This window comes from Anabas testudineus, chromosome 4, assembly GCF_900324465.2.
Source record: "Anabas testudineus chromosome 4, fAnaTes1.2, whole genome shotgun sequence".
Lineage (NCBI taxonomy): Eukaryota > Metazoa > Chordata > Actinopteri > Anabantiformes > Anabantidae > Anabas > Anabas testudineus.
Window position 1 is genome coordinate 8,894,846 of NC_046613.1, and position 26,780 is coordinate 8,921,625.

The following is a 26,780-nucleotide window of genomic DNA, read 5'->3' on the forward strand; positions in this document are numbered from 1 at the left end:
TACTAGAGGCAACTGTGTCTGTCGGTAGGGCAGTTGTCTAAATATGCCAGGGTTGGTGGTTCGACTCCCGGTTCCAACCAATTCCTGTCCACGTGTCGACATGCACCTGGAGAAATCACTGAACCTTTGACACTTTAAATGCAGTAAATGCAGATGTCCACAAGAATTTTCCTGAGAGGATTAATGAAGTATTATTATACTCTGAAATAAAAAATACTGCAAAAAAAAGAAAACTGGCTGAATACAAGTAGCTTTATGTGTCATACAGCGAGTCACTAGCTCCTGCAGTATTATGATAAGTTAGTCATGAGTCACGACCATGTTTTACAAGTAGCCCTGAGGTGGTGCTAAAATTTGTTTTTACTGTTATGACCAAAAATATGGTCTAATCACATTTTAGACATGTAATGTGTTTCACTTCTGGAAGAGATTTGGTAAACAGAACAGTTGTTGTGCCATGTTGGGGTTTGAAATATTATAGGTGACTGGTCTCATTTCCTCCTGTCTTTTTCTAACAAGCAGCCGACCCAGGTAGAATACTGTATCTGTTTATACAGATAGTTTCCCATTTTTGGTGCAGTGTCATATAACAGAGCACAGGTATGATTTCTCCACTCTTAAGGGGATACGATTCATTTGCAGTACTCAGAAGTGCATTTAATAAACAATTTGCAGTGAACTACACAGCCATATTGGGTTGATGCTGCAGATACAAAGCGTAACTTGAACTTGATGCTTTGATCTAGTATGTATCTGTCCCATTGGCAATGACTGGCTTGCACTTATACTTCATGTGTCTGTGGGTGGTAAACTGGGGTTCAGATGTGATTATTATCAAGGCAGCCTGAACAGGTCTGCTATTAGCCAGGAAACAAAGGGGGCTCTCATAGAGGATAACCACAGGAATTCCCACACCCGCACCAGATCACAAGCTGGGAGTATAGAAGTAGTGTTGGATTGATAGATAGATAGATAATTTATTATTACCATAGGGAAATTCCACTGTTGCAGTAGCCATTACTCACTACAATAAACACGCATGGGGAATAATACAGCTTGGAGATCAAACACTAAATAATAACAGGGTTAGACACAAATTAGACATCACTTGTGAGTTGATACTAGGTTTGTACAAAGAATAGTATATTTTGTATTAGTGCAAGTCAGATAGACAATCTGAAAAGCTCTACAATAAAGTGCAGGATTGTCCATGGAACATAACTTAGACTTAGAAGACATGTATACACATTTAAGTATATATGCTGCATAGTTTATCTGTATACCCGGCTGTGCAGCTCAATAATGTCATATGATGCACTTGTGTCTCTAGGTACTGTAAATGACAGGATAAGGCTGGACAAGTAGACACTTAGGAGAACAGGCTCTTAAGAAGTAGTAGCAGCTAGTTTTGCATGGTCATCTGATATGCTTGACTCATACAGCAAAGGTTTGGATCCTGTCTTGACTGATGCTGGGGCTGATACGTGGCCCTCTGTGGTCTCAGGAAGACCCTGAGCAGATAGCAGTGGGTACTGTCCTCTTGGTGTTTTTACAGTATATTGTCAGTGAAACACCGGTATTTATTTAGATTATGCAATTTTGTATTTCCACAAAATAAAACATGACCAATTTTATGCAAAAACAAATGACAGTCTGGTTTCAATGGTAGGCAGTGAAAGCAGAGCATAACAAGGTCTGTGCACATGTACACACAGATCATTTGCACGTATACACTACACTGTATGTACAAAGCAGACACTTTCCAAGTAGAGGCACTCGCATGACAAATAACACAATGCCATCGAAATTGTAACAGGCAAAATGTGAATGTTCTGTCATAAGAGTCACACCATGACACAACACACACAACCATTCAGCACTGAGTAGCCTAGTAAAATCCAAGGATAGGAGGTGATTATATATATATATATATATATATATACACAGGCAGTCACACTGTAGTGTTTATTTGTTGCATTCATACAAAAGTTTAGGCACTCATTGAATAGTACGGTCCGTGTTTTTAGTTTCCCTGCTTCTGCACTTCCGCCTAGAAGTTCCAAACGCAACATCGTCTTCAGTCTCAGCAGTTGGAGACTTAACGTTTCCGAGGTGTGTATGAACGCAGCATGACGCCGCCTGTGGTGGTGGCTCATTACATTATCTGGCAGCCGGAGTGGGAGCGGACAGAAGAGAGGGGATCCCCGGAATTTTTACACCGAAGCCAGCTCAATACTAACACCAAACATCGGAATATCTCGGGGGAACACGGTTAAGCTCCTCCTGGACTTAGTAAGTCAATAGATTTTTTATTACAGCATCTACTAATTTAACGTTTTAATTTCCAGCCAAATTATGACGACGAAGGAAGTTTCTCTATCGGTGTCAGCTCTGCTAACGTAAGTTAAGCTAGGTAGCATAGCCTGAGCTAACGTGCAAGGTAACAGTTAGTGTGTCGCCGAGCTACACACACACACACACACACACACACACACACACACACACACACACCTCAGCTACCGAGGACAGGCTGCCCAGCTCACACCGCCTCAAAAAGTCGAGGAATATTAAAACTAACTTCCCCGGCAAACTGCTGTTAAGGTGCTTCAATAGTAACACCTAATGTAAGTCATTGTCTCTGTTTAGCCACAACGAAGTTTCAGAAGTCTGAGACAAACCCGTCATTTCTGTGTATAATTAACGCTCAATTATTTGTGAATAAATTTAACGACTGTCTGGGCAGACGATTGTCCAGGGAGTTAGCATTAGCAGGCTAACTTAGCTCGCTAGCTAGCCTTTTAACACTAGCGGCTCACTGAGACGGGCTTGGTTTCATTGTCTGTCGTGTATCGCTATTTGGACGCGTACTAACATCCAAGTTACACATCATAATCTCCATCACCATATTTAAAGGAGTGTATGCGTCCGTGTCCTTCAACTTTCATGTAATCTCTGTAATCACTGATAACACAATTGGCTGTTAGCTCGCGTTAGTTAGCCACTGGTTTTTTTTTAGCCGGGCAAATGGACAGGTTGTTGTTGGCAAGCCAAGTTAACGTTAGCATGAGATAGCTTGTTTTTTTTTTGGTTGATGGGTTTGTTATAATATGTAGCGATTCTGTTGAGCAAAGTTGGGATACTAAGGTTTAAGAACATTATATCCAGTATTGCCACTGGCTATTGCTAAGGTTAGTGTTCTTATAGCCGTGGATGGGCATGATTATGGCTTTACGAGCCATTGATCTCAGAACTTTGTCAGATTAGCTCAACCGTGAAAAGCCTTTTTATGGAGGCATAATGGTGGACGGTTGTGCCTCCGTCGGGGTGTGTGTCTGTCACGACGGATTAGTAGCTATCATCTACGTCAGACCCAAACCAGCTATATGTCTCATTTGTGTTTGTATCAGAATATCAATATTTGTGTAATTGAGATCAAATTCACCTCTTGGTGTATGTAATGTGATGTCCTGTTCAGGTCTGAGGACATGGTCTGTAACTACTGCACTGCTCATTTCCTGTTGAGATGAAAGACAGTGTCAGTGGCATTATGTGTGAGCTACATTTGAATTTTTAAGGCTATGAAGACTTTATTGGGACTTGGCAACTGAAGTTTCTTCTAAGCATTCACCATATCAGCTGCGTTATGTGAACCATGATTCATGGTCCTTAAGTAGACACTTCAAGTCGGTTGTGTATTTACCTATCTTTGAGGTGTACTTAAGCTGAACAACAGTGTGTATATCCCTGCCTCAGATGAGCAACTGGCCTCCTTTCAAAGCAAGCAAACACTTGGCACCCTTGACTTGTGATGGGGGACACATGTCTCTTTGCATTTTATGTTGGGCCTTGGATTTGCCTGAGGAGGGGTGGCTCTTATGAAAAACCCACTGAGAGTGATGTGACCAGACAGGCATGACTCTAGATACTCTCTTATTCTGATGAATCAGGACTGAAACTTTTTTAATATACATTTTCCACAACCGGCTAGGTCAGTTTTTTTTTGCTTATGTCATAAGTAAGGCTCAAAGATCTCTTGCACATTTTTGGCATTGTTAAGTTTATTATGTTTATATTAGCTTGGTGTTTTGTTTCGTTTTTTCAACTCAGTTGTAATGGGTAGTAGTGGTCATGAAAGTGAAAATAATTCCAATTTCTGTTGCATTTTAGTGGAGGTAGGTAGGTTTAAAAAAATCTTGTTCTAGATTGATTTTTTGGGGGGGGACATTATTATTATTATTATTATTATTATTATTAAAATGGCAATCTCTTCACATTAATGTCCAACCATTCATATACATTTGAATGAGGGCTTATTATAATAACTGTATCTCTGTAGCTCATTGTGGGTCACAGTTTAACACAGCAGTGAGTGCACAGTCACTGTGGAAAGGGTAACAGGAAATACTCATGAAACCATAATCTCTCACCAGAATTGACCAGCTATACATTGCTGTATTTCATTAATAGGTTCCATGATGTTACAAGACAAACACAGATTGTAGCACTCTTAGGCTAAATGCTTGTAGATTCAGTAATGTTTACAATGGATAATTGGTTAACAATGTATGAAATTAGGTGCTTCTTAATATGACTGCCTAACCATTGATGTCATTTATGTACTCTGCAAGAATCAGTAAATCAGCAGTTTAAAAAAACAGGTTATGTTAAACACTGAGTTTCATCAAATAAATTAAAAAAACACAGTGACTTAATTTGTTTTCATATCTTGGTGCCTTTGCTCTGCTGTAGCTCACTTGATGAGTTTAACTTTTAGCATTTTTCCCTTGTTTAAATTTGTTCTCATACAGTAAAAATCCAATTGTATATGAAAGCATCACTTTAAACTATGTGAGAACTGTCTCTCTGCTAATTGGTCAGATGTGTCTGCTGTGGGGCATGTGGGTGACATGGGAGAGACGATTACACAACAAATGTCAGGATGTCTTGGTCGTCTTAACATACATTTTTACGTTTTTTTTTTTTTTTTTTTACTTTATACTTCATACTTCCTTTTTTTTTTTTAAATGTTACATCACTTGCATAGTCATCCAACCAGATGTCTATGAGGCACTGCGCCTCCTCACAACTTCACATTTGTCTGCAATTCTTTCTACAGCCTGTTTTAGATGTACCAAAACAATTTACACATAAACCAAAACCCTTAAATAATGTGATTCATAGCTTTTGGATCTGTTTTGGTTCAGTAAGCCTTTTCCCCAGAAGGAGTGCACCAAAGTTTGCTTAAGGGTTTGGATAGAGGTCACCGCTTTCTGGGGGTCTCTGTTTTGGTCTGCATCAGAACACGCCTGTGTTCACACCACACACAACAAACCACAAAGGTTCTTTTGGTGATTAAGTAAACTCAGGTTTGAATTCAGGTTTAAACAGTCTAAATCCTTCAGGTGTGAGAGCACTCTTATATTACAACTCTTGTCTGTCTCTATTCATTGATTGTTGTTTAATACCTTGTATTTCGTCTGGGCAAACAATGCTGCACAACTTGAAGGCTTCATTGAGGAATGTTATATAAAATTTAATGTACTGTATATGTTGCAGGGCAGTAAATAACTTCTAACAATATAAATAATATAAACAAGAATATTATGGTTCCCCACAATGAGTCCCACAGTAAGCTGCGGTGACTTTGTTGATTTGAAACTAAGACTAAATTTGTTAATCTGTGAAAACCTTACAAGCAGCCAGCAAACGCATGTAGTTTCATGTCAATGAACAGTAAGACCAGATAATCAAATAATATGCAAGTGTGAAAGAAGCTTTTGAAAGTGGTATTGACCTCCTGATGTGCCTGGGTTGTTCAATTTTTAGCTAGAACACGGCAATGTCGAAAAAAATGTTTATATCGTCAATATCAATATATGTCACCATATAAATCGATCACTATTTCTGTCAAGCATAGAGTTTCCTTTTTACTACCAGGTGAGATCTGAAGCTATCATAACGTTAATTAAACGGCTTAAATCTGACATTTTTCACGGTGCATACTGGCATTATCTCTTTTGCAATAAAGTAGGCTATTGTTTTTGTGATATCAATGTGCCTCTTTCTTTCTTTTTTTTTTTTTTTTTTTTGTCATAAGGCATGGTGCTAGAGAAAGTAGACACTTACGGCCTGTTGTTGTCACACGGGCATCACATTGATTGTTTTAGGGGAACCACCAGAACTCGCTGGTTATGTTAAGAAGGATTAGTGGCATTGCCTGTCTTTATAGGAACATGCTTTCAGCCTTATTTGCAGTGCATGCGGTTCTCATTCTTGGTTGGACTTTAAATAGCCAAAATATTTCCACACTTCAGCAATTCTCCTCATCTTTTGAGCCTTGGGCTGTGTCTGTTGGGTCTTCTTCTACTGCTATGCTCTATGTTGTGTGTATCAACCTAACCTGACATTGCTGTCCCAGCCACATGATTAGTTTTTCGCACTGCTATTCCCATTATCATTGGTTTGTCAAAACGTTGATGAATTGAGATCTATCGATGTTCTATTGAGGCAATGTTATTTTTTTGATAGTCACCTTTATTGTTTCACCATAGTGAGTTAACACTAGTTAATATATACCATTGTTACATTACAGAGAAAGATCAATGAAAACTACACCGTGCGTTTTATATTTTTTTTGTCACAGGGTCCCACTCAGAAATTATGGGCATATCATGGAGTGAGTTGCATAGACAAATCCGGTGTTAAACTGACCAAGCTATTTTTTGTTTACTTTGTTGGACTAAATATTGACTCAAGCATGTGGTTTTACAGTTTGATCACTTTGTCTTAGACAGTTAAAGATTACACACGTTATACGTGCATTCAAGTCTTAGTTCTACTGTAAACAAAAGTACTTTGTGTTAGGACTTACTTCTCATACCTTACACTTGTTTCTTGATCCTAAGTTTACTTATTGTCTGCTCTTTGCCTGGCTAAAAATCCAACAAAACCTCTGCCCCTTGGTTTGGACTGGACATGTATCATTGCAGCAGACTTGCGGTGTTCTTTTGGTAAACGGTTATCGACCAGGTGGAACAGAGTCACTACTATCATGAAGCGGTAAAATAGAAATCAGTGAAATCAATTTTGCTTATCATTGATTAAGATGCTATAGTTAAGATTTTTTTACGAAATTCAGAAATTTTTAAAACTATAACCAGCATTTTGTGAGGTAATGGTTAATACAGTGCCTGTCCAAAAAAGGTCACATATTTGCAAACATAGTGTGACATCATTTTGATAAACTTCTGCAATGTCACAGCATTTATTCTCGTCCAAAGTTTCATTAATTGTTTTTGCCAAGATGTTGATGATGGGAGAGTCAGACAGCTGTGCAAAGTCTTCTCCCAAAGGCTTATCCCAAAGATTCTCAGTGGGGTTAAGGTCTGGACCAACTGCAGCAGCCCCAGATCATAGCACATCAGACCACGATCTTCTCTGCTTCCAATCTTTTAGCTACCAAGAAAATTGAAACCTTTTTTTCCCTATTAGCCTCACTGACAAGTGGTTTTCGTTAGGCTTCACAGCTGTTTAGTCCCAATCCCTTGAGTTCCCTTCGCATTACGAGTGTGGAAATGCTCTTACTTACACTATTAAAGATAACCATGAGGTCTACTGTTGTTTGCAAACGTTTAACCAATTGCCGATCATTCAAGATTCTTTTCCACCACATTTTTCCCTTGAAGGTTATGGTTCCCCACTATTCTTCAAGTTTTCAATAATATGTTGGACAGTTCTTAACCCAGTTTCCTAGTTTCAGTAATCTTCTTAGATATTTTCTTTGCTTGATTCATGCCAATAATTTGACCCTTCTGGAACAGATTAACATATTTTCTGACATGGTTGTTTGAGAAATGAGAAGCTACTCACTGCATCAGTCAGTTAAAGAACTTGTTGCCAGCTAAAAAAAATAATCATCCATGCAATAATTATCCAATGGGAGGCTCTTGCCTATTTGCTTAGTTAAATCCAGGTGGTGACTTATTTTTTTGGACGGGCAGTGTATATCTACTGTTTACTTGGATAATGGGGATGCCAGTTATGGATCAGTTTCGTTCCACTGTCATAAGTGATAATACGCTGGACTAATATTGTCTGAAACGGTATCTTGGCCAATGTGAACAAGAATAATTGCACTTGTACAGGTTACAGGTAGAATATGTATTTCCAACATTGTTTTTTCAGTCTGCCTATAACAAATGCTTCAGCTGTGTGGTCAGTGCTGACATTGCAACTCGTAAACTCTCAGTGCAGCAAACAGACACACCTGTAACTTGGATACATGCAGCATAAAGGCATGTGTCCAAGAGGAGACAAACAGTCCAGTCTGACTCCCTCTTAGTGGTTTGTGCAGATTCCGTACATATATCAGTGTATTGCTATGCATGGCATTAAAGTCATTAGTGGGGGTTCTTGATACGGACTTTAGAAGTTTGATCCCACTGACCACTTAACTTTAATAAATTATGTAAGAGGTGACAATTGCTTTGGCCCTTCAGTTATTTGCTCTACAGTTTGGTGGACACAGTACTCTTAATTTGGGGAAGCTATAAATGTTGAGTTTTGTAAGTTTCTCAGCATGTTAAACTTGTTAGACTGGCCCTGCATTAGTGCCAGTAAAGGCACAGATGATGGAAGGAGCTGATCAAACATATATATATTATTGTTGGGCACTTGACAAGGTTTTAGTTTTCAAGGCACTTGATATTCTTCTTTTGAGGTTCAGTACTCAGCCATGACTCCACTGTCATATGTGGTAGTAAGTGCAAGAGTCAATAGTTATGGTCACACCCCATAGTGACATTGGGTGTGGTCATTAAAAAAAGATGTTATGAATTAAATTTTGCAGCTATTTTCACTAATATTCTTGTGCTAAAGAGGTGATGGATTTTGTAAATGCAATGGATGCTTTCATTATTGTGTAGATTCACAACTTAAAAGGTAAAACCTTATCTTGATCAATAATGTGTTCTGTTACCACTGGCAATTAATATTTCAGAAACTGAAAATTCAGCAGATTACATTTAAATCTAACATGTGATACCTAAAATGTCGTGAAATGGAGACTTGCCATCAAAACTGCATTCCAGTTGTGGAGCTTTTCATCGTACCTTCCCCAGTTGCTTAAACAGGCCGAGCAAGTTATGGCACATCATTAAACGCAATAAGCCAATCACTTTATCTTGGGCTCTTTTTCATTTTCATTCATCTTGGAAGATGCTTCGTTGCCAAAGACTAATTAAAGTGCTGCATGGCAGGTTTTTCCGCATGATGGAATGACAGTTGTTGCAGTTTCTTATGGCGTTTACAATGTCATTACATTGTTCAAGTCACTTAATTTTCAACTACTTACTGTATAATTAATACTAGTAGCTTCTGTTTTTATATAGCTCTTAAATCTGTATCTGAATGTGACTACCTAAATGTTGGATATCTGTTTTACACTGTAAAATGTTTTTAGTGTGGTCTAACCTTGATTAACATCTACTGATGAGGACCTTCTGAAGTGGGAAAGTTGGGATTGCTGACTTAACTCCAAAATGTGATGCAACTGACCTACTTTACATTGGGTTTTTTAGCAGTGCACACTGATGACATGCTTTACTCCTAAATGTCTTGTGTATTACACTGCATTTTTGCACTCTTTAAGCTCCTTTCCCCCCCCTCTCCTCTGGTCACTTCCTGCTACCATCCATTTCTGAGAAATGTAATCTGATAGCAGTCTGCGTGTGTCCTGGCCCTCCAGTCTGTATGTGGGTATGGGCTCCTGGTTTTACAGGATTATGCAGTAACCATTTGGAAGCAATTTGGCTGAAATTGAAGATTATCCCTGTCTAGGACTGTTAAACATTTAGCTATTCCTTTTTATTATAGCTGGTAAACATTTGTGGTTGAAAATGTATCCAGAGATTTTGGGATAAAAGGTTCACATTAAACTGAAAAAGGGCTGACTGAAGACTGACATGTTATGGTGTTTTAGAACTTTGTAATCTAGATGTTCCTTATGTAATTTGCTCATCAGTAAATTATGTGCCGTTGATGATGTTACTCAAAATGTTAAAGGATTTATAGTATTTTATGCATTGTACATGTCTCTGCATACTCCTGAAACTCGGATGACATGTAGGCTAATGTGTGCCTATATTTGTTAGTTCTCTATATGATAAATGGTACATTAGCATTTGTGTCAACATTTCTCAGTGTGTCTGTTCTAAACACAGTCACAGTCATTTGTGTTTTAATGTGGTTATATGTTAATGCTTTCTTGTGCAATGTACAAAAGTCTGGTTTACACTTCCTGGACTTACTGCTGTTGTCGTTGTCACGTTGCTGAGGGAGAATCCAGGTGGAGACATGCGCACACATACTGGCTTTTACTTGCTCACACAATACACACACACAGAAACACACAATACACACACACAGAAGCAGTCTGGCAGATTCAGGGTTAAAGGCTTCCATTTTGTTAGGTAACACCCTAATGGTCTGATCTGTCAGTGGCGTTAAAATGGCAGGGGCTTAACCCTTGGCGTTCGGGACACAACCAGTAGGGGCACACACACACTTCTGGGTTGGCCGAGCCCACAACAGAACTGAGGAGGAGGGGGAGGTGAAGTAGGGAGGGGTAGAGGGAAGGACGGAGAGTGAGCAAGTGAGAGAAGACAAGGAAGAGTATTTTTCACTTGGGTACAGTTAGATTATGGCTCAGCTAACCACATACGCTCTGCACCCTTTTCCCTCCCCCAACCATGGCACCACCTCAGCTGGGTCCCTGCCCCCACTCCTTAGCCTGGCGAGCACAGATTAGCATAGGTAGGCTGATCGTTTTTGTTTTTTTTTTTCTATGATGCAATATCCCAAAGGAAAAGGACTATACTCTTTGATATCTAAAATGATTTAGTTGAAAAAACACATTTTATATGCATGACAGGACACAGAACACAAACAAACAGAAGTGAACTTTGTGGTAGATAGTAGTAAGTAATCAATGTGAATTGAAGATAATCATTGCCTGGTTATATCTGCTGGTAAGATAATTGTCAGTTTGAGTGATTAATTCAATATTACAAGGACTGGGGCCCTTTAGCCACACAAGAAAAATAGTTGTTTCTCTGGTGTCTTTCACTGAGCAATAATAATCCATACTTGTATTGCTTTTATTGGACAGTATAATTGTTTCCCTCCCTATTAAACCCTAAGGACACAGTTGAGAAGCCTCAGTCTTGTTTTTTAAATGACTGTTGTTAGCTGGCTGTGTGCAGTCCCAGTGGGGAGATCATTACAGTGGTAGAGATGAGAGGCTAGCACGCCACCTAAGGGGATGGGGTCAATGATCTGCTCTCAATGAACTACTGGACACCATAGGATAGAGAATAAGTGTAAAACCTGTAGTGTCAGACCAGGCATCAAGATTTCCATTCTCTTTGAGGAAAGTGTATCTCATTCTTCCTTACTATACTATACATGAAGATGGGGGATTCACTCCACTTTTATTTTTGAGACAAGACTGACATTAATCTGTTCATACCACACTGAAATATGCAAAAAATATTAAATATTAATTTGTGGCTTTACTGCTTTAAGACAGTTACTGGGGAGGAAATCAAAGAGCTTTGTGCCAAACGATTTTTTTGTGTTTGATACATTTGAAGAGTTGCAGCTGTTAACTCCCTTATCCTTTGTGTTTTTTTCTGTTCTAAGATTTGCTCTGCCCTTAGGCTTTATAATTTTGAGGGAAACGAGGGGGACATGCATCTACTCCTCCTCCAGTCTCCTGAGAGAGACATGCGCAGCTCACTAATCACTGGCTGTCTTTTTCTGCCTTTCTCATCCTCTTGTCATTTTTGCAGCTTTTGTACAAAGGCTATTGCATTTTTATGTGAAGTGATTTATCTTCCTGAGATGTAATAGTTGCATTTGCATAAAATATGCTTTTTAAGGTAGAACTATACAGAAATAAAAACATTCACGTGAAGCAATTGCTGTAGCAGGTCCCACATAATTTATTGTTTTTTGCATTTAAGTAGTTGACTAGTTGTATTGGAATGGCTTGTTGTCAGTACAGTGAGGAAGACAAAGAACTGCACAGTATATAATGTATCTGTAACAACTGTGGCACGTGGGCTCTAGGTGTAGTGGTCAGAACTGAGGAAACATTTGCACAATAAACTATTTACATGAGTACATCAGCACTGGTATTTGCCAGAAAGATACAGTAGCAATAGGCTCAACTGTTAAGGTAAGGTATAGGTATTTGCACAGTAGCTGAAGGTATGATTATATCTTTTGTAAACAATCCGAATTGTTTCCAAAAGATATAATCACAACAAAATTTACGTACCTCAGAACTGGACATTCCTACTCATACTTGGAGCCAAATGGTTACTTGTGGTATTGTAGTAAAAGAACTCCAGTAACCCACCAAGTATTTTCCCTGTATATGAACATTATTAAAAAGATGTCTGTAAACACACAGAATGGTTTACACTCTTTCTGTGAATGTTTAACTCGTGGATTTTTAATATTTGAAACCTGTAAGAGACATTCTTTAGCTCATACACCACACAAACATCTTAAATTCAAGTAACTGGACGTCATCTTTGAGTATAGTATCTGCTTCCTGTAATTCATCTATAAATCTACTGTTTCATGAATTGCAAAGGTTTTTACATTTCCTTGTACTTGGAAATTTGCACCGACAGCACCACCCCGTGCATTAGATTTGGTTTTAACAAAATTCGAATTAATTGCAATATTTACTTTTTTTAAATTAGAACAACCTATTTATAATTATAATCTCAAGATTGAGATTGTTTGTAGAATGTAGACAAAATGTTTTTCTAAGTTAAAGTAAAATAAATGACTATCCAAGCTCTGTTTATTGAAGGGAGATTTCTGACTCTAAGGTGTGAGGCTATGGGAGTAACTGATAGTGTAAGGATTTCACTTTATTTGGTCTGTCCCTGCGAGGGAGCTAACGCTAGCTAACAGCTGTCTTCAGATATCAGGCTGATGTGCTGTTTACACAAACCGTGGAGATGAATTAGTGAGCAGACTTCAAGTTTCTGCCCTGTCTGTGCTGAAACTAATCATTAAAGTGATGAAGTCTGTACTTAGTTGAAGCATCTGTTACTGACAGCAGCACCATGTGTAGCTATATGGGATACTGTTTATTTTTTAAAATATGCAATGATGTCTGTGAAAGTGGTGTAAAATCTTGTGTTTTGCACATGTTCTAAAAATTTTAAATTTCATCTTTTAGTTTTTTTGCATGTGCAGAGATGAGTGAATCCTCGGTCCACAGTTTTATAGCTTTAACTCTATATTATTTTCTTTTCATTTACTTTAATTTAGAAGCAACATTCAGGTCACACCTACTTAATTACTTCATAAAGCAGCACTTCTATCCACCCTGTACCTTCTGTCAAATTGTCTCTCCTCGCAGTCAGCATCTATAGACATTTTGAATGTGACCTTTACTTCAGGCAAATTTTTATTCCATAAATGTGGTGACACTTGTTCAGGCCAAAATCCCAGACTCACTAGTCACTTCACAAGTGTGTGTCTTCTGTAGGATAATAGTGTCCTTCAGCCACAGCAGTCACAATTGTAAACCTACTCATAGCAAGTACTTGCAACGGCTGTTGTGGATGACATTTACTGACTTGATTAAAAAGGCACTGTGCTGCACTCTTAGATGTGGCCAAGGCTTTAGCTACTTTGCTACTGCTTTAGCACCCCATCTTTCTAAATCAGCAGCCCATTGTTATGCAGATGATACTTTCTGTTAGACCACTAACTAACCTTCCACAGATTACTGCCTTTGATAGCAAACAGATCTGTCTATTTTAAAGGATGTTTTGAGGCTCCTAAAATGCTAAACGGACCTTCAGTTAAAACAGGCAGCTACGAAATCTACTTAATTACAAGCAAAGTTGTACTGAAAATGTAGTATATGTGTGTGTGAGAAGTGTTTTTCTTATCTTGCTTAGCGAGTGTGTTCTTGTTTTGGGTGCAGCTCATTTATGAACCTGATTATAAAATTAGTCAGCATTTTAAAGTTCCTGAAATCTGAGCCTGCCTTGAGACTCCATGTGCTACGTGTGTAGTGTAAATCAAAGTGCTGTAATGTGACAAAGCTTGGCAGGCTTGATAGTGTGAAATTGATAGTCAAGTGGTGTTATAATCAAGGATTACGACAGGAAAAGGCAGAACTGAGCATAGAATAAAAGTACCACTTTGAATCCCAGGCAGGGAAGTTTGGGGTAACATTTCCCTCCAGGCACCCCTCGATGGACAAGCTGATGGACAAGTCAGGTTTGTTTGTGAGACAGTAGTGTCAGTTTTAGTTGGTTTAACTCACTGAATGGATGGAACTGTGAAAGCATTGAAACTGACAGAAAGGTTACTCTCACTGATAGATTCAGAATCTTTTCACGTGATAGCCTGTCTATTAAATACAAAATCTTTATACGATTATTCAAACCCAAATGGTTTAAGTTCAAACAAGTGATACTGTTTTAACAGGATGCTCCTAAATCAAAGAGGGAATCTTTGTCTTCCTCATAATGTCTTGTTTATACAGTATATGTTCTTGGACCTGTGTTATACCCATTTGTCCCAACGTCACAAATACTGTGCACATTTTTTCACTGTAACACTAGCTCAACTTCTGTCATCGCTTGAAGTATTGATGCAATGTCGTCTAACCCTCTCAGGTGTCACTGTGAATGACATAGAGAGACACTTTTGTTTGATGGCTATGCTCAAATAGGCTTCCATATAGTGAAGGCACCTTTTCTAAATGAGTCTCCTATAGTTTTTTTTTTTCTACCTCACATGTTTGATAGCTCTTGGTGTGAGTGTCCTAGAGGTTGTGAATGACCTCATATCACACAACAGGCCTTCTGGGCTTATATAGAAACCAAGGCGCTGAGTAGACATGGGCTCCAGTGAGTGGTGGTGCCTCACTAGACGGCTTAGTGAGACAGGGTGTGAATTAGCGATGACACTAGTACACACATTCCTCTCAGTCTGTCTGAATTGCGTACATAACACTCATAATCACAACATATGCAAGCACAACAATTTTATTTGGTTTGTACGCCTTGTTGCCTAGCAGCAGTGCATCCAGCACATTAAACACAGGATTCATGATGACATCCTTTTCTTGTGGGACTAAGGTAGCCATGTCTCTAGACCTGAAACTACCAACCACTGCTGTCCCTGTGACATGCAGATCTGACACATCATCGTCCCAAAGGGTTACAGTCATTTTGTTCTTGCCACAGTTCACCACCACACTGCTGCAGACAGAGCAATGGGCAGCCACCATTTGAACAGTCTTACAAGGTAAAGTGTGGTTTCTGGAGCACTGTGTGGTATATAGGCACACACACATACACACCCACACACAAGTTGTCATCTCTGGCAGATAGATAGGCTTTGTGTCCAGGGATGGTACAGGGCACATCTATTGTTGTGTACAGATCTGAATGTTTTAGCTGTGTTGGAGTGTTAGTTAGGATGTGGTTGGTTTAATTCTTCAAACATCTGAGCTTAACATCTGAACTTAACATCTTGTAAAGTGTCAGGATGCCTCTGTATTATATTTAGTAAATCTAGGACTTAATTAACAGATATTAGTTGCTGGAACAAGCTGCAGCCTCACTGTAGTGAGTGATCAGTTGAAATTGCTGAAAAGCTGTTTTGTTTTCCCACCTTACTTTGCTGTTCCTTAAGCACTTTTACTTTACAGGCCACAGATGCTTAGTGGAGGTTTGTGTATACATTTCATTTGGTAAATTATGATTTTTGCTTGGCCTTTTAATTATTGAAGTCTTAATGGAAAGCTCAAAAAATAATTTAACTTACCTCTGGTTTTCAGCAATACCTAAATGTAGTGTAATATATCAAGAAAGTTAGGTTTTGAATGACAAGCTTTTAACATTTGTCAGCATCTGTTGACTCGTGTCTGCCGTAGAAGTTGTTCATGTCACTGATATGACAGCCCCCCTGTTGTCTTGTAGACAAATTTTGTAACGTCTGAAGACTTGATTTTCTCCTCCCTCTTTCTATGTGTGGGATGTGCCCATGGCTTCTCTTGCTCTCTCTCCCTTCTGCCACTCTGTCTTTCCAGGAATTAAACCTGCGCCTTGTCTCAATCGAAGACCAGTTTGAACCGGTTTTCTGGGAAGCACATTTTTTGTCTCATGGAATCTTGGAATAGGGTCAAGTGGAGCGGTGATGATATCACGTTGAATATTTACTTAGTTTTATGAATCAGAAATAATAGCTGATAGGGTGAATTTATAGAATTGAAGTCAGGGTCACATTGTGTGAATTTAGGTTGGTTTGAGCCTTAATCAGTGGGCCATCATATGAAAATCTTTAAAGGAGCACTGATGTTCTTGTTGTCACGATGGTACAAAATTGTACCTTGTATTAATGCACAGTGGTGGTGTATTTTTCTGCTGTGTAATAGTTTTTTCCCAAAAAGTGAAGCACGTTTCTTCATCCTTGACTTTCACTGTACTGAGTGAGAATTGGGTCAGGATCTGGGGCACTGGCAGTTGGACGGGAGTTACTTAATACACCCCACCGTTGCTGGAAACCTCAGCTGTCTCGAGCTAGAAGTCAATTAATCAATTAGATGTTCAAGACTTAAGATCAAGATTTATCTGCAACTATTTTGATATATGGTTTGATAAGCGATAAATATTTTGATAAGTGTATGGTACAATATGATTACATAAAAATACAGTTTGAAATTACCCAAATGTAAAAACTCCCACAGGGCTTTTGTCTTTGGGATAATTCCCAAACCTGTACTCTGCTTCTTCTTTGTCTGTGTTTATTTGTTGTCTTGTAAATATTTAGACTGCTTGTAACTGTTTCCTTTTGTCTCTCTCCAGGGTGAGGGCAGCCATGTCAGAGGAGGCAGTGCGTCAAACTCGCAGCCAGAAGCGAGCTCTGGAGAGGGACCATGCAGCTCATGCTGGGTCCCTGGGAGACCTAGACAGCAAACGGGTTAAGCTGGAGAGGGGAGATGCTCCCCTAGCCCTAGTGGGATCTGGAGGTGAAGGTGTCAAACTCAAGAGTGAGCAGGCTGCAAAGGTTGCAGCCAGCATCTTAAAAGCTGGCGAAGTGAAGGCTACCATTAAGGTGGAGGTGCAGACTGGAGATGAACCTGTTGACATGAGCACATCCAAAAGGTGAGACTAGGAAAAGATCACAGGAAGAAACATATTTTTGTTTAGTTTACACCATACTGTCAGATATTACTCTAAGAACTACACTGAAATGGATACTGTAAACACTTGACCTCAGACATCTATTACTGTATGCTGGGCCGCAATATTGCAAAATCAGCCACGTTTTTCCACAATAAACTCTTTGTTAGTGCTTCCAGCTCAGGAAAATGCACCATAATCTGCCCATAAAGTAGTTTGCATCTGGATGTTGCATCATCATATGTATTAACAAGGAGTAAGGGAGTGTGGGCTGACAGCTGGGGCACAGTATTTGTCTGCATTTTTGTGTGAGGTTGTTTGAAAACCCAAACGTTATTTATGTACTGCAGGCCTTGGAGTTTGGGTTCACGAGTTGTGCGCAGAGACATCTATTGAAGTTTTGGGTTTCTCATCAACACTGCACTAGCAAGTGGTCTGACAGGAGTCATACAGGAAGTTGCTGTGTGGTTGTCGGCAGCCTGCCCCCATTTTGAAAAGTTTGAGGCTCCTGAGGCCTGGGCTCCATTTTCTCCCACAGCACCTGAACTCACACTTCACACAAAATGAAGGCTATGTGTCACAAACTGGTTCCAACTGGCCGTTGCCATGGTTTCCACATTGGAAGGAGCAGTTGGGGAAAGGAGGGGCCAGCAGGGGGTGGTGGGTGTGTCACATGACCACGCAGAGAAATGCCTGATGTCATGTGATGCGTTTGGCAGAGCGATAAATGCACACGCTAATGTGACGGCAGTCAAAGCGGGACAAAGAGTTAATTGAGCTCAAAGTGTGCTGTCTCTGTCTGTGATATATCATACGTTCAGTGACGCGTCACCTTTGGCCCCTGTTTAACCTTCAGCATGTGCTGATGTACGCAGGCAGCGCAAGGTGTTTATCTTGTTATATTGTGTTATGTATGTTAGGTCAACTTTGTAAAACTCTTAGTGGCAATATGTCACTCTTTAAAAAGTCAATATGTCAATATTTGAAAAGACCTGTTGACTATTTATAGGCCAGCTATGTCATTTGTCTACAGAGCCTTGCAGAGCTTAAAATGGCACTGTAGTGTTGTGTTATGGAGAATTGACTGATTCAGCAATCCTATAGTGGGGTAAGTGTGAAGCCATGATTGGGGAAGGTGAGGCATGCAGAGACACTGGACCTTATGTAACCAAGCTGGTGTGTGGTGTGATGCTTGTGTAAGCTGTTCTCAATAGAGTAGTAGTAATCAACACAAGCTAGTCCGTGTTATTTTGTCAAAGACTTAGTCAAGAGTCACGATCAAGCTTTTGTGAGAGGTGATGAATCTCTCAATTCCTCTACAATGTAGGGAAGCTGCAGACAGCTGAAGCCTACAGACTTTAGCTCTGCTTCAGGAGTGTAATCTTTCTGAGAAAAGAAGTGCCAGGTTGGCGTCCAGATGTCAAGTACATACCAGGAAGTACGAGTATAATCTATTACTAGGGGTTTGATTGTGCTCTTAGCAGCTGGGCAAAGTTATGTTATGACCAAAAAAAATTGTGTTGTGAATGCTTAGTCTGCTGAAAATCTCAAGTCATAATGCGAGTATAAACAACATGGTTATTGTTACATAGTTGACCTTGTTGAACTGAGCATGCTGTGTCTGTTGGGCGGTAGGTGTTGGACAGCTGTGTTGAAGCAGAGAATAGCAAAGAAGCGTGTCTGAGGACAGAAGCACACAGAAAAGAGTGTGAAGGACTGAGTCAGTGAGTCTGAGTGTAAAAGATGAATAAGTAAGTGTGGGTGGGGGAGGGGTGCTTGAAGTAGTGAGTGAGAGAGAGTGTACACAATAGGTTGGCTGCTGGCCATGTATTCCCCTCCCCCTCACTGTCACCCTCTCCAGTGTCTCCAGCGGACCTCCGCTCTGCTCAGTTTGTGACTCTGGTGTCGGCAGCTGGGAGGGAGGGGAGAGCTGAGGCCCAGGCTGTGCCGATTCGGCTAGGCCATAGGCCTCGCCACGGAGGTAGGGGAGTGGTGAGGCCCTGTCTGGGTGGTAATCTGGGCCTAATCTTGAACCCAGAACTCGACAGTGCCTGAACTATTATATAACATTGCCAAATCTGTGCATGCATAACTCCACAGTATAAGAGTATTAAATACTGTCATATATCACTACCTCAGCTCATCTTTCCCGAGTTCTCTTTACCACTTCGACTTACATTTTCAAGCGCCATAACCCTCAGCACCAGGCAGGATGCCTGCAGTGACAGAGGCAGATTTATTCTTCCGGCATAGTCCATCCCTCTTCAAATTGATGCATATGTGGCTTGCCACTAGAAGCCTGTGCTCTTCTCAGTTCTCAGAAAAACCCACTAAACATTTTATCAGAGGCCTTAATGAAGCAGATAATTTTCCCTTTTGTTTGAATGTTGTTTCTGTTTGACTTTATTGTTGGAAGAGGAGACGGAGAGGATGTCTGTCAGTGTTACCTTTTGCTGGAGATAATGGGTTGTTGCGATGTTCCCCTGCCGCCATTACTCCGTTAATGATCTCTTCTTTCCTTTTTGTGTGTTCCTATACACATTTGCACAACAGGGATGATAAAATCATTATTAAATACTGCCATCTACTGGATGTTAGTCAAAACTACAAGTTGGCTGCAGTAACGGTTCTGTTTTGGACTGAAGTATAATGTTAAATAATGCAATTTCTGTCTTTTAACCCCCAGTGACATCAAGAAAGAAAGGCAGCCACCATCACCAGATGATGTGATTGTGTTATCAGACAATGAGCCTTCCAGTCCTCTGATGAACGGCCACTGCTTCACAAAGACTGACACAGATAAACTTATGGTAGGAAAACAGAATTAAAACCTTGTATACAACTGTCTGCACACACAGAAGTCTTCATCCTTACCTAGTAATAGCTGCCAAGCTGGAAGAGTAAAGAGATGATGGATCCCACTGCTAAACAGACTTCTGCAAATGGATTCAGTAATAGATTCCAAAGCATACAGTATTTCTTGATTTTAGTCTGGTCTATTGAAATTACTCTAAATTGTACCTATTTGCCATCATCTGTTTTATCCCTCTGATAAACAGTCTGAAGGTTTGTAAAAAATACATAAACTAAAACTCCCTTTGATCTCTTACAATGCATGTAGAAGAGTTCTCCTGAGGAGAGGGAGCGCATCATCAAACAGCTGAAGGAAGAACTGAGACTCCAAGAGGCTAAACTGGTGCTGCTTAAGAAATTACGACAGAGCCAGATCCAGAAGGAGAGCACTGTACAGAAGGTAAAAACCCTAGAAGAGGAAATCATATTTAGTAAGAGCCAATGGATGCAACAGGAGTGTTTTGCTTCAAGTCCTATGAGCACACAAATACTTTTATTGAATTTTTTAGGTCTTGTTAAAACATTTTCTAGCTGACATTGCTAATAAAGATGTTTATTTAATTATCCTTTATAGGCTAATATTGTTTCCTGTTCATTTTTAGACGACTGGATCTGTAGCTACTCCACCTCCTTTGGTGAGAGGTAGCATCACATCAAGCAAAGGACCCCTCCAGGTAATTTATTAATTTTGTTAGTGCCACCCTACTTTTTTTTTTTCCTACTTGACAGTTTGATAAATGTACATTTTCTTATTGTGGTGAAATATACATAAGTTAATACTTAATTTATATTTGTATTTTTGTTTCTCAAGGTGACAAGTCGTAGCACAGGCACTGTGATCCCTCCTCCGTTGGTGAGGGGTGGGCCTGTCCCGTCCAAACACAACTCCCAGATGGTCATGCCCCCTCTGGTCAGAGGACCCCAAGTTAGTGTCTCAATGTTAAAGTGAACTGAGTTGAAGAGCTCTCTTTGTCTTCATATAACTTGTCACTGATGGCTGTTTCTGTTTGTGTGCTACTCAGCCTATTGCAGTGACTCCTCAGCAGATAGCTAGTCTACGCCAGCAGCAGCACAGTGGTTCAGGCCCCCCTCCACTCTTGTTGGCTCCCAGGGCGTCTGTGCCTAATGTCCAGGTCCAGGGCCAGAGGATCATTCAGCAGGGACTCATTCGAGTGGCTAATGTGGCTAACAATAATGTCATGGTGAATATCCCTCAGGTGAGGACAAAATATTAATGTTTTAATACATTGAAAAATAACATACTTCCTCCAGCTAGTCAATAGTGCATTGCTGCCATGCTTAAGGTTATCCATAGGAGAAATACCCCATCCTCATATTTTTTCCCTGAAATTGTTTCTATTGTTTGTTTCCAGGCCTCTCCAACAAGCCTAAAGGGCTCATCAGTGTCACCCAACTCAGGTGTCAATGACTCTCCAGCCAGTCGGCAGGCAGCTGCCAAGCTTGCACTACGTAAGCAGTTGGAGAAGACACTACTGGAGATCCCTCCACCCAAACCTCCTGCCCCCGAATTCAACTTCCTGCCTTCAGCTGCCAATAACGAGTTCATCTACTTGTTGGGATTGGAAGAGGTGGTGCAAAAACTTCTGGAGATGCATGGCAGGGGTGGGTAGATCTTCTCGTATCTAGTTTGGGCATGTTTTGGGGACCGAATTGCAGAATGTAAAGATAGAAATCAAGTCTAAAGCAGCTCTCTATTTCTTTCATTGATTCACAGGTAATCCATGTCCAGTTTCTGCAATGACCGGTTCCATTCCCAAAGAGCCATACACCTGTGCCCAGTGTAAGACAGACTTCACCTCCCGCTGGAGAAAGGAGAAGGCTGGGACCATCCTCTGTGACCAATGCATGTCATCCAATCAGAAGAAAGCCTTGAAGGCTGAACACACCAGTCGGCTGAAGGCAGCTTTTGTCAAGGCACTCCAACAGGAGCAGGAGATTGAACAACGTATCCTCCAGCAAGCTGCTTCCTCCTCTGCCTCCCCTGCCTCTAAAAACACCTCATCTTCCTCTTCTCTGTCCAAGAGTGAGGTGCTGGTGTCCCAGCAGTACAAACAGGTCGGAGCTGCCATGCACAGATCTGTGGCTGCCCACCACTCTACCATTAAGCAGGTTAGCATGGCCTTTCAATGTTAAAGACACTGTTATCTATTTAAAAGCATGTATTTCAAAATAGATAGATCAGCAGCCAAAACATTTACATTTAATTAACATCTACACCAACACGCCACGTTCTCTTTCTCTCTACAGAGTCATCTGTCACACAACATCCAGTCTGCAGTGAGCTCTCGTAGTGTGGCCCACTCATTTCCTTCCTCCTCTCAACTGCACAGTGCGGTGTCACGGGCGGCACTGGGCAGCGGGGCAGGCAAGCATGCTGCAGCGCGGCAGCTGCAGCACGGGTCAAAGGTCAGCGCCAGCAGCAGCAACGTGGCTGCCTGGAGGAAGCAGAGCAGTGGCAACACAGGTAGGTAAACATGAGATGAAGTTAGACAGGATGTGCTCAACTCGTTCTCGCTTTGTGTTCCTCTTTGGAGTAACTCCTCTTCTAAGGTGGATGCCACGTGTTCTGTTTTTTTGTCTTTATATTTTCTTATATTTTTTTAGTCAAACTACTAAGAAAATGTCAAATGCTATCACATTATAAAATGGTTTGATGTTAATAATGTTCAGTACACTGACCACTCATATGTCTCTTGACAGGTGTGAATATGCCCTATGTGAATCCCAGCTTGTCTGCTCACAAGAGCAGCTCTGCTGTGGAGCGTCAGCGAGAGTACCTGCTGGACATGATTCCCTCCCGTTCAATCACCCAAGCAACCAACACATGGAAATAATGCAATCTTACACCCTACTGACATCATAACTATTACTTTCTTAATATCAATAACAGCCATTCTCATTATCGTTCTAATCCTTTCTATGGACTCTGCCCAAAATGGTGCAGTGAGAATCAGCATCTTTTTTTGTTGGATGGATGTGCTGCTCCATCCCCTCCTCAGATCTTTTTGCTGCCATGTTCCTTACCTGAATTGGAGTTGTGCTACAACAGCGTGGGCGTCAAGGACAGGAGTTTTTTAAATGTGGGTACCTTTCTGAGGGTTGGTGTAAACATGGGCGTGTACAACTTCCTAAACGTCTTTAGTGATCTTGCCTCTCCCTCCCTGTTGCGTGAAGAGGAAGCTGCCACCCAACCCTTGAGCTCCCCTGCCTCTGGATTAGGCAGGAAAAAAAAAAAAATCACTATCCTATACAAAAAGATATTCGCCTTATGTCCTACCCGTCTCTAGTCTGAGCCAGTCAGACTCAAGCCCGTGTTGTGGCTGAACTGAACTTAATTCAAGACCTCATCACGGGGATGGTGGTTGAGCTTCAAAGACCATCCACAAAATAAATGCTTCAGCTTTGCAAAAATGAATAAAATAAAAAAAAGGACTGTAAAAATGATCTCTATCTGCACACAGACTGCCTCTTCTCTCTAACCTATGGCGTTGTCAAGTAGAGAAGTTGATGTGTGTTGGGTTATTTTGTATGGCTGAATGTTATGATTTTGTTGTTTCTTCTGTAAGTCATAATATACTGTGTTTGGAATATTGTGCTCCCTTATAATTTGGAAGTGGCCTCTTGTCGAGGTCTGAATTCACAGGCTCATGTTACTGTTGAGGTGGTTTTACATCTGCAGGGTTCCATGTTGTGGCCTACTTTTAAATACTTTAGATTTTTTTCTAAGATGTAGAGGAAGAATAAAGATTAAGGTTTCACTGACTCATGTAAAAACACGGAGAATATGTTTGGAGGACTATTCTTATTGAATATTGTAAAAAAAACAAACAAAAAAAAACAAACAAAAAATAAAAAAAAAGGAAAAAAAAAACCTTCCAAAGATCTAGTGGAGCCCAAATGGAATCCCTTCTACTAGAAGGTTTCTAGTTTATTTGACCCCTCTATAAACATGAATTCATGCTAAACGGAGGGGGTGTAAAGAATGTCATATTTCTGACATTTTTTTGCTTTTAGACATAGGTTGTGGTGCATTATTTTTCTTGTATAGACAAACAGTCTCTGGGTTTTTTCTCTGGGTCATGTTAGTAAAGATATATGCTTATGCCCCACGTTTGAATGGATCTCCACTTTAAATAAGATTTTCTCTTGTGTGCCCAGTGGCTCTCCTCGCCCTCTGACTGGTCTGAGAGAAGCTGGACAGCTTTCAGAATGTAGTTATGCAAAAACCCCTATAGCAACAAATGACATGAACTTCTTAGTCTTTAACATTAAGGTGTGTATGGTCACATGTCAGGTCCTTGAATTGAGCTAACTATGCCTTTCACGCTATAGTGCATTTTTATCAGGTTGCAGCAGCACAGGATAAGCTAGTGAAGTACAAAATGTCCTACATTAAGCAGGGAAATCCCATTGCTAATGGAGTTTAGTTATTTAACAGCCATGTGGTGTATTCTTTCATTTCAGTCACTGGGGGTGGTCCTTTTACTTTAAGCCCGCAGCAATGGCTTTACATTAAGGTGCCCTATTGGAAAATTAACAAATACCAATAACTAATGTTTAGGCAGAGAAATGGGTAAAAGTGGATGTTGGAAAACAGATACACATCCCAACAGCTGGACTGCCTCTGGATTTATTTTTCCTTATTTATCTTTCCATTTTGTCCTTTTCAGATTTAAACAGTGGTGTTACTTATCTCATCACAGTGTACTTAGAAACCCTGAGTCTTGCTGCCCTGTTGCTTCACTCTTGATTTCCATGATGTGATAATCTAAAGCGACATTTTACAAGTATTTGTATCCTGAATCCAGAGTGCACCCTTTAGCTCACTGATCATTGTCGGGCTTCACACTGAAAGGATGCTGCACTGCATTAGGTAATCGGGCCTCAGTTGAAGTTCATCTCTTTGTCCTAGGTGTATCATCACTGTACACTCAGTACCATTTGTCCATAACTGATAGAACTGCAAGTCAATTTCAAATAGCTTGAACTGGTATTTCTGTCTCAAAGTAGCATCAGGAATCCAGGTTGTGCGTACATTCCTGACAGGCAGAAAGTAGCAGCCCACATCTTGTGGATGCAAAATAAAGCAATCTGGAATGAGCCCGTCATTTTTGTGCCCTGTTAAATGTAACCCTGCGCTGTCCTGACTACTGCCTGCTGCTGCTGCTGCTGCTGCTGCTGCTGCTGCTGTTTGACAACATTATCACCATTCCGTTTGTTTGGGGTCAAAGAGCTGTTAAATGCAGTGCAAATGGAAAAGAAAAACAATGTATGAGAATTTTTTTCTGCTCTATCAAATAATAAAACTAATTTTAACCCCTCTTTTATGCTGGTATGCCTATTTATTCGTGTTTAAGCATAGTCGAGCAACAGATGCTCTTAGTGTCAGTTTGTTGATGCATGCAAAGTGGTGGGTTACCAATTTTTTTAAAACATCTACACGCAGACATCTGCATAAGTCAGCATTCATGGACTGGAGCGCCTTCTGCTTCAAGGTAAGGGGTGAGGGCTTTGCATCCTTTCCCCAAGTCCGTTTGGCTTATCGAACACATGGAGTAGCTGTAACTCGGTATACATGAACTTCATCTATCTCCTGTATTACTTTATGTATGTGCAGTTGTCCAACAAAAAACGTACCTTATATCCAAAAGCCCAATATTAGCTTCAGCCGAACTTTAACACAAAATTTGATTTTGTTTTTACTTTTTATTTTGTACTAGCCTAGTTTCTTTTTCTAGCTTTTGCCTGCAGCTGTTGTAATGTTAATTTGTAACCGCTAGATGGCAGAATACACCAAAATGCCATTGCATCTATTGTCTCTACATTAATGAATGTTCCTAACAGGTGCATTTGTGTTATCTGGTAGAACAAAAGGAAAATGAGTGCTTGATTTTTACCCTAATCTTTAAAGTTATATTGCAGACTGTTAGCTGAGCTGTAACAAGTGGTTACAACGAAATCAGAGTAAACTGCTGTAGTGGGAGAAATAGTGAGATATGTTATTAGAAGTAAGTGAACTGTTGAATATCACCATGACCCACTTCTGGGCTTCATTCCTTGGATGCACGCTCTACCTGTGTTACTGCTATAATGTACATTTTCTTCCAGTATATTTGTGTGTGTGTGCTTAAACTATCTGATAGTTATAATATCTACATTGCAATTATTGTGTAACATAAGCGTTTTTCTCTGCTGCCCTATAAACATATGGTCAGTGCGGATGCATCAAAGTACATTACAGTCTCGTTTATATCACCCATAATTTGTGCTGGAGCTGCAAATTGCTGCCATGTACCTACTGAGGTACTGTAGTGTTATTATCTCAGTGTAGGTAATGTGCTTCATCTACCTCACATCATTAAATGAAAGGTGATTCGCTGAGCTGCCAAGTGTTTCCTCACTCTAAAGCTCGTTCTAGTTTCTACATCAAGGGGATTTTTTGCCACTAAGGATTCAGTGTGTGTGTGTGTGTGTGTGTGTCTATATTTGTGTGAATTTGAGGGAGGGGAGAGAGGATTGCACCGTGGATGACTGAACAGCTATGATCGTGGAAGCCTCGGCCAATCAGCCAGCGAGCACCATGCCTCCTGATTCTTAATTGGCTGGCTTTCCTGTTGAGCGCAGCTGATACACACAGCCAGCTGGTTTTATCAGAGACAGAGCTGGGGCCACGGT

General features: G+C 40.4%; 1 protein-coding gene across 2 annotated transcripts; it reads left to right on the forward strand.

Moving 5' to 3' along the window:
- The first annotated feature begins 2,062 nt into the window (after positions 1-2,062).
- Positions 2,063-25,425, forward strand: gatad2ab (GATA zinc finger domain containing 2Ab). Of its 2 annotated transcripts, none has more exons than XM_026345706.1 (11): positions 2,063-2,292; positions 16,914-17,213; positions 19,918-20,041; positions 20,353-20,484; positions 20,687-20,758; positions 20,896-21,009; positions 21,107-21,301; positions 21,458-21,707; positions 21,820-22,214; positions 22,353-22,569; positions 22,806-25,425. In XM_026345706.1, the coding sequence occupies exons 2-11, from the start codon at positions 16,927-16,929 to the stop codon at positions 22,937-22,939; spliced, it is 1,920 nt and encodes a 639-aa protein (XP_026201491.1). In that variant the 5' UTR covers positions 2,063-2,292; positions 16,914-16,926; the 3' UTR covers positions 22,940-25,425. The 2 variants fall into 2 exon arrangements, with proteins under 2 accessions (XP_026201491.1, XP_026201490.1); XM_026345705.1 differs by lacking the exon at positions 2,063-2,292 and adding an exon at positions 2,534-2,624.
- The last annotated feature ends 1,355 nt before the right edge of the window (positions 25,426-26,780 follow it).